The sequence below is a fragment of the Scylla paramamosain genome, unplaced genomic scaffold (assembly GCF_035594125.1).
Source record: "Scylla paramamosain isolate STU-SP2022 unplaced genomic scaffold, ASM3559412v1 Contig4, whole genome shotgun sequence".
Classification (NCBI taxonomy): Eukaryota; Metazoa; Arthropoda; class Malacostraca; order Decapoda; family Portunidae; genus Scylla; species Scylla paramamosain.
In genome coordinates, this window is record NW_026973669.1 from 3,640,001 (window position 1) to 3,647,500 (window position 7,500).

The 7,500-nt window shown below is 54.9% G+C and overlaps 2 protein-coding genes across 2 annotated transcripts in view; both read right to left on the reverse strand.

Annotated features, from left to right (window-relative positions):
* Positions 1-2,879: 2,879 nt before the first annotated feature.
* Positions 2,880-3,647, reverse strand: LOC135096473 (uncharacterized). The gene has a single exon (XM_063997976.1). The coding sequence runs from the start codon at positions 3,645-3,647 to the stop codon at positions 2,880-2,882; it is 768 nt and encodes a 255-aa protein (XP_063854046.1).
* LOC135096474 (SR-related and CTD-associated factor 4-like) overlaps positions 3,615-7,500 on the reverse strand; it is a 15,709-nt gene continuing 11,823 nt past the window's right edge. The window contains 4 exon segments of the mRNA XM_063997977.1: positions 3,615-4,661; positions 6,039-6,215; positions 6,791-7,093; positions 7,356-7,500. The exon segment at positions 7,356-7,500 is cut by the window's right edge and continues 56 nt beyond it. Of these exon segments, the coding sequence (XP_063854047.1) occupies positions 3,760-4,661; positions 6,039-6,215; positions 6,791-7,093; positions 7,356-7,500 (1,527 nt within the window). The 3' untranslated portion in view covers positions 3,615-3,759.

Here is a 7,500-nt window from a genome sequence, read left to right on the forward strand (position 1 = left end):
TGTGTGTGTGTGTATGTGTGTGTGACTGTACAGCATTACTTGAAATATGTACACACACTTAATATACGTTTAAAAGTGTGTGTGTGTATGTGTGTGTGTGTATGTGTGTCAACAGGTCTCCACTTGACATAATTATTATTATTATTACTATCATTATTATTATCATTATCATTATTATTATCATTATTATTATTATTATTTTCACACTCTTTCATTAATTGTGCATGTCGTGAGAGAGAGAGAGAGAGAGAGAGAGAGAGAGAGAGAGAGAGAGAGAGATTCATGGGGAAATGTCTGTGTGTGTGTGTGTGTGTGTGTGTGTGTTATGGGGTCTGCAGGTATGGGGGGGGGTCCTGGGGGGGCTGACAGGTGTGTAATTAAACTTTTGAGTGAGCTAACATGTGGAAACTATTGTAAGGGATGCTTCTAAGGGCTTCAGGTGTGTAATAGCTTGGGGTGTCGTAAGATATTGCAGGTGTGTGTTTTGGGTCCCTTGAAAGAATAACATGTTCATAATAAGGTTGCAGGTGTGTTTTTTGGGTCCTGAAGGGCTAAACAGGTTTGTATTTAGGTGTTTAAAATTCGACAGGCTTGTTTTGTCTCTCCTAGGATCTGGCAGGTGTGTAATAAACCTGGTGGGTCTCTGGTGTGGAGCAGGTGTGTAACAGATGTTCAATGGGTCTTGTGTGAGGGAGTGTAACAAGATTTCTTTAGATAACAGGTTTGCAATGTCTTTTAGAGGGGTGACAGATGTGTAACTGTGTATTTTAGGAGTCGACAGGTTTGTAATTGCATCTCCTAGGAAAGGATATGTTTAAATGTCTTTTATAGGGTAGCAGGTTTGTAATGGGTCTAGGATTGCTGTTAAGGACCTCTGGGGGCTGACAGGTGTGTAACAGCCTCCTGAAGCAGGTTTGGAATAATTCTGAAAACTGGGAGGTTTGTAATGATTTAGGAAAGCTGGTAGGTTTGTAAAGGGTATTGTGAGTCTCTTAAGGGGTGACAGGTGTGTAATTATGTATCCTTGGGGCTGGCAGATGTGTAATTGAGTCAAACAGCAGCTAACAGGTTTGTAATTGTATCCTGAGGCTGGTAGGTGTGTAATTGTGTTCCCTTGGGTTTGGCATAAGTAATTGTGTTTCCAGGGATCTGGCAGGTGTGGAATCATATCTAACAGGGACTGACAGGTTTGCAATTGTATATAACAGGATTGACAGGTTTGTAATGTCTTCTAAGAGATAGCAAATGTTTAAGTGTTCCCTGGCAGGTGTGTTCGGGTGTGTAAGGTGACCGCACAGGCAGGAACGGGTGTGGCAGGTGTGTTGCTGCTGTCACATCTCTGGGCAATGTTTAAATATAAATAGAAGTAAATAAATCTAATAAACAGGCAGAATATTGCATTAAATTTACAAATGGACATATTTTTAGTCCACCATCACCACACACACACACACACACACACACACACACACGCACACACATATATATATATAGAAGTATGGTACATATTTCTGATTAAAAGAGAAAATTAGGAAAACACTTGAAAGGTTTGTCAATTCAATCTCGAGTTGTTTGTTTCTTGGCTTGAACATCTTGAAACACTGATAAAAGCATTAAAATTCCTGCTTTTCTTGGCCAGATAAAGAGAGATAGAAGAAACTGATTAAAAGAAAAAAAAAACTCAAGGAAAAACATGAAAATACAACAATTTAAACGCCCAAACAAATCGCATTAATCTAAAAGGAAGGAAGAGAAAATGAAATACGAGGAAAAAAATTTTAAAAACAACGAAAAAGACAAAAAAACGTCATTTCCTTCCTCTCCCCAGACGAGCACTTTCCTGGGAGGTGGCGGGCAGGGTGACGGGGCGTGGTGGTGGTGGTGGTGGTGGTGGTGTTGGTGGTTCACTGTAACACCATAGCGGGGACAAGGCAGGGCAGATATGCTTGGGTACCATACCTTGCATATCTCACTTCGTTTGAGTGGACATGCCTTGGTCCATCGCTGGCCGCCCTCTGGTGTTGAACTGTGACCACTGCGACCTACCTTCTTTCTTTTTTCTCCCTCTCTTTCTCTCTCCCTCTCGCACTTCTCGCACTGTCTCACGAGTCGATTAATTTGGGGCTGTTTCTTTGTGGGAAAGCCTTTGGTGCAGCTTAAAGTATTCCTTCAAATGAGGCTGGTGATATTTTGACACTCTAACTCTGCTGGGTGGAGGCCGCTGCTCACAGTGCCCGAGTTGTGTGCATCATGAGAGGCTGTGTCCTCTGAGGTGTGTGGGCTGACCTCTGCCTGCCTGCCTGACTGACTGACTGACTGACTGACTGACTGACAGCCTGACTGACTGATTCCCTGCCTGACTGACTGACTGACTGGCTGGCCAACAAGAACATTAGCAGTGTCTGTGTGTTCACTGCAAGGTTGCAAAGCTATACATGATACAGCAACACAGCAACACAAGTGGGTGAGTGGCTGGCCCCTCTCTCTCTCTCTCTCTCTCTCCCTCTTTCCCTCTCTCTCCCTCCCTTCATTCCTTCACTGCAAACTCTGGACAAATGAAATGTTCCGGCCATTACAAAATTGTCTATAATTTATTATAATTTAAATTTTCTTCTTTTAAAAATAAAAATAAAATGCGTAGAAATGTCTTTCGCGCGGGCAGTGGCGGCGGCGGCGGCAGCAGCGGCGGCAGCGCCCCGGCCGCCGGCCAGCCGCCGTGATCACAGCCTCAGTATTGAGTCACCTGCCTGAGGAGAGGTGCCCCGCCCCACCCCGCCCACCACCACCCTGGGTCCTGTCTTGCTGGGGTCCTCACACACAGCACTGCCCCACCACACTGGCCCCACCCCGCCCCGTCCCGCCCCGCACACCGCTCACCACTAGTCCTCGTTCATGGGGCCGCTGCCCCCGGCATCCTCGTCCTCCTGGGGCTCCGGGGCGGGGGAGCCGTCCTCCTCCGCCCCGCTGTCTTCTGTGCCCTCGTTGGGGCGGCCGTCGCCATCTGCGTAGGCCCCGCCCTGCCCCGCCCCGTCACTCATGGGGCTCATGTCCGCCCCGGAGCCGTCCTCAGCGTACCTCTCCTCCGTCTCCATGGGGGAGGCCGCCCCAGACTCATGCTGGGGTGCCCCCTGGGGAATGGCATCCTGGGGTGCATCCAGGGGCTCTCCTGCCGGGGGTGACTGGTTGGGGAAGGCTGCCCGCACCGGGGACTGGGGCGGAGAGGGCTGTGGGGGGGATGCCTGGGGGCTCACCCGCGCTGGGGACTCCTGAGGGGCTTGTGGGGGTGAATCCTGCAGGGTTGGCCGGGGGGGGAGAGTCCTGGGGTTGTGGCTGGGGGGGAGACTCCACCGGGGCTGGCCTGGGCGGGGAGCACTGTGGGGCGGGGTGAGGCGGGGAGTCCTGCGGGGCTGCCTGGGGAGGAGACTGCTGCTGCTGGGGCTGAGGGGGCTCCTCCTCAGGGCCTGGATGTCCTGGGGAGTCCTGCATGCCAGACTGGGGAGGGGAGGCCTGGTGAGGGGTGGGGGAGGAGTCCTGGGAGAGTGTAGTGGGGGGTGGGCTTGGTGCAGCATCCTGGCGGGGAGAGGCCTGGGGTACGGGGGCTGGGGGAGCGCTGGGGTCCTCCCTGGCAGTGGCCTCGAAGGGGTCATAAAGGTCCCTCTCCTGGCGGGGGGCGGCCTGTCCCTCCTGTGTGGGGGACGGGGCAGCTGCCTCAGGCTGTTGGGGGGAGCCGCCGCCCCCCGCTGTTGCCGCCAGCCTGCTCTAGGCCTGCTGCCGGCATGGGGGCCTCCTTCCCCTGGGGTGGAGGGCCACTGGGGACATCACCACCCTCACCTTGGGGCACTCCCTCCCCTGGGGGCTGCTGCTGCTGTTCCCGGGGCTCACCCTTTGAGTCGAGGGGGGCGTCAGGCCCCCTGGGTCTGGGCAGGTCCCGGTGGTGGTGGGGGTCTGGCACGTCCTGGTTGGCACGGGTGGCCCAGGTGTCCCAGCCCCCGGAGAGGTCCTCCCCCATGTCCACCAGCGTCTCCTCCCGTGGTGCCCACCGAGACTTCTCCCAGGGGCGCCGCTCCTCCCGCCGCCGCTCTCCGTCCCGGCCCTTGGTCTCCCAGGGCCGCTCCTCCCGCCCTGGCCCATCCTCCCTGCCGTCACGGCCACGCCCGTCACGGCCGCCGCTGCGTTCCTCCCGGCCCCGGTCCTCTCGCAGGCGGTCGCCGCGGGTACCGGTCGTCGCGGCCGCCCCGGGACCGGTCGTCGCGGCCCCGGTCGTCCCTGGACCGGTCGTCGCGGGAGCGGTCGCCCCGCGGGGGGCCGGTCGTCGCGGGAGCGATCGTCCCTGAAGCGGTCCGTGCGGCCCCGGTCGTCCCTTGCCCGGTCGTCACGGGGCCGGTCGTCTCGGCCCCGGTCGTCCCTGGAGCGCTCCCGGGGCCGGTCGTCCAGGCCCCGGTCGTCAAGGCCGCGGTCCATGGAGTGGTCCCTCTCCAGGTCCCGGGGCGGCCGGTCATCGTCTCGGCTGCCCCGGTCCCGGTCACCATCCCGGAAGTGGTCCAGGTCACCGTCACGGCCACGCTCCGGGTCGCCCCACAGGCGGTCCGGCAGGCCGTCCCTACCCCCATGGGGCACCTCGTGGCCCTGGAACCTTGGCCCTGGTCCGTCCATCCACATGCCTGGGGAACACCACGGTGTTACTCCACCACACACACACACACACACACACACACACACACACACACACACACACTGCAGCCATGCATCCCAGCCTCTTCCACTCCACCTCTCCACTTCTCCCAGTCCATATAAGCCTGGCCTCCACCAACACCCCCACCCTGTCTTCCCCACTCCACCTCTCCCTCTCCACACACTCCCTCTTGTTTAACCACCTGACTTCCACTGACACCTCCACTCTGTCCCTCCACCTCACACACACACCCATCACCCCACACAGCAAATATGGGTGAAAATGTGGCCAAAATTAATGCACTAAGGCTCTTAAGATTAATATATAGAGAAATGTAGTGTAGTGATGTTTAGATCCTTCAATGCTTCACAGTTCTTTGTAAAAAAAACCACTCAAAGTTTGTAAAATATTAAATGGTTAACTAACAAACATTTACATTCATATTTTCCATTTAATAAGCCATGGATTCCTTTGCGAAAAACTTAAATATTGAACCTGCCATATTTCTCTACTTAATATATAAAGAATTCTGGTGATTTTGTCTTGATTGTGAAAAGGTACTCTCTCTCTCTCTCTCTCTCTCTCTCTCTCTCTCTCTCATGTGTAGTGAAGATAAACAGAAAAAGGCCCCACAGCAAAGTCCACAGCAGTGCCCACAGCGATGCCCACAGCAGACTCCAGCGATGCCCACAGCAAGGCTCCACAGCAATGCACCACAGCAAGCCCCACAGCACACACTAGCTCACCTCTGACCCTTCATAATGAGACTTCCCAACTTGCACCTCCTCCAATCCTGACACCAGAGGCCCCACAGCAATGCACCACAGCAATGCACCACAGCAATGCCCACAGCAAGCCCCACAGCACACACTAGCTCACCTCTGACCCTTCATAATGAGACTTCCCAACTTGCACCTCCTCCAATCCTGACACCAGAGGCACCACAGCAATGCACCACAGCAATGCCACCACAGCAATGCACCACAGCAAGCCCCACAGCACACACTAGCTCACCTCTGACCCTTCATAATGAGACTTCCCAACTTGCACCTCCTCCAATCCTGACACCAGAGGCCCCACAGCAATGCCACCACAGCAATGCACCACAGCAAGGCTCCACAGCAAGCTCCACAGCACACACTAGCTCACCCCTGACCCTCCAAAGTGCGACTGTTCTGTACGCTAACCCCACAGCACTGCCACCACAGCAGGATCCCGCCACACAGCAAATGGCAGTTAGGTTGCAGATATGTAGCATTAGCAGTTATAGCAAGAAATAATATTAATCACTATATGATAACCCAAATTCTACCCACCCCAGCCCATCACCCCATCACCCCATCACCCCATCACCCCACCCACTCACCAGGACGCTGACCAGGCACACCTCCAGGTCCTCGCATTCCTCCACCCCCGCCAGGCATCTCCCCCATCAGTGGCGGCCGGGTTCCCATCAGTGACCCCATCCCCATTGGTGGAGGCCCCAGCAGACCCCGAGGCCCCTGGAAACCCCCGGGGCCGTGAAGACCGCGGGGGCCGAACCCTGTGAGGAAGACAAGGGTAATGTTAGTGATTGAGGTACAGCAGCATAAGGCTTCTCCCCACCCCTAGAACCCTCTAAGCCATCGGTAGAAGCCTCAAAACCCCTAGAATCCCTAAAAAGAGCCCTAGGATCCTTAAACAACCCCTGGAACCCTAGAAACACCCCTAGAATCCTCCAAAATACCCCTAGAATCCCTAAAATATCCCTAGAACCCTTAAAAACAGCCCTAGGATCCTTAAACAACCCCTGGAACCCTAGAAACACCCCTAGAATCCTCCAAAATACCCCTAGAATCCCTAAAATATCCCTAGAACCCTTAAAAACAGCCCTAGGATCCTTAAACAACCCCTGGAACCCTAGAAACACCCCTAGAATCCTCCAAAAATACCCCTAGAATCCCTAAAATATCCCTAGAACCCTTAAAAATATCCCTCGAATCCCTGAAACATCCCTAGAACCCTCAAAACACCCCTAGAAACTCCACAATACCCCTACATCTCTACCCAGCATCCTCTGACAACCTGAAAAAATAGCCTCACCTACCCTGCCCCGCCCCGCCGTGCCCCATCACTCACCTGGCCCTGAGTGCCCTGACATCATGCCAATCCCCATGGGGCCGAAACCGTCCCCCCGCAACCCCGTGTGATTGTGTGGGGGTCCCGGTGGCCGCCCCATCATCCCCGGTGGGCCCCCTGAGCCACCCCCGGGAGGACCGAACCCCACGGAGACGAAATTGTTGAATCCTGCAGGGCCAACAGGACCATTGGGGCCGCCGCCGCCGCCGCTGTCTGGGCGGAAACTGGGGGGTCCGTCAGGGCCACGGCCACCCTGGGGGAACCCTGGGGGAGGCCCGCCGAAGGGTTCTGGGTCATACCGGCCTGAGGGAGGAACACAGAAGGGGTTAGTGAGGAGGAGGAGGAGGAGGAGGAGGAGGAGGAGGAGGAGGAGGAGGAGGAGGAGGAGGAGGAGGAGGAGGAGGAGGAGGAGGAGGAGGAGGAGAAAATACTAAGAAGAGTAGAAGGGAAGAGTAGAATGAAGAAAAGGAGGAAGAGAAAGAGAAGAAGGCTAAGGAGGAGGAGGAGGAAGACTAAATTTAAACTACAATCACAAATATATTTCACAAAACACACAAACACTCACCTGTATCGCGACCCCTCTCTCTCTCCCCAACGCTGCGATCTTCATGCATATCTCTGCCCACTCTGTCTCTCTCCCTCTCGTGCTCCCTCTCCCTCCTCTCCCTCTCGTATCTGTCCCGGGGCTCAAGGTCAGGTACACCCCCCGA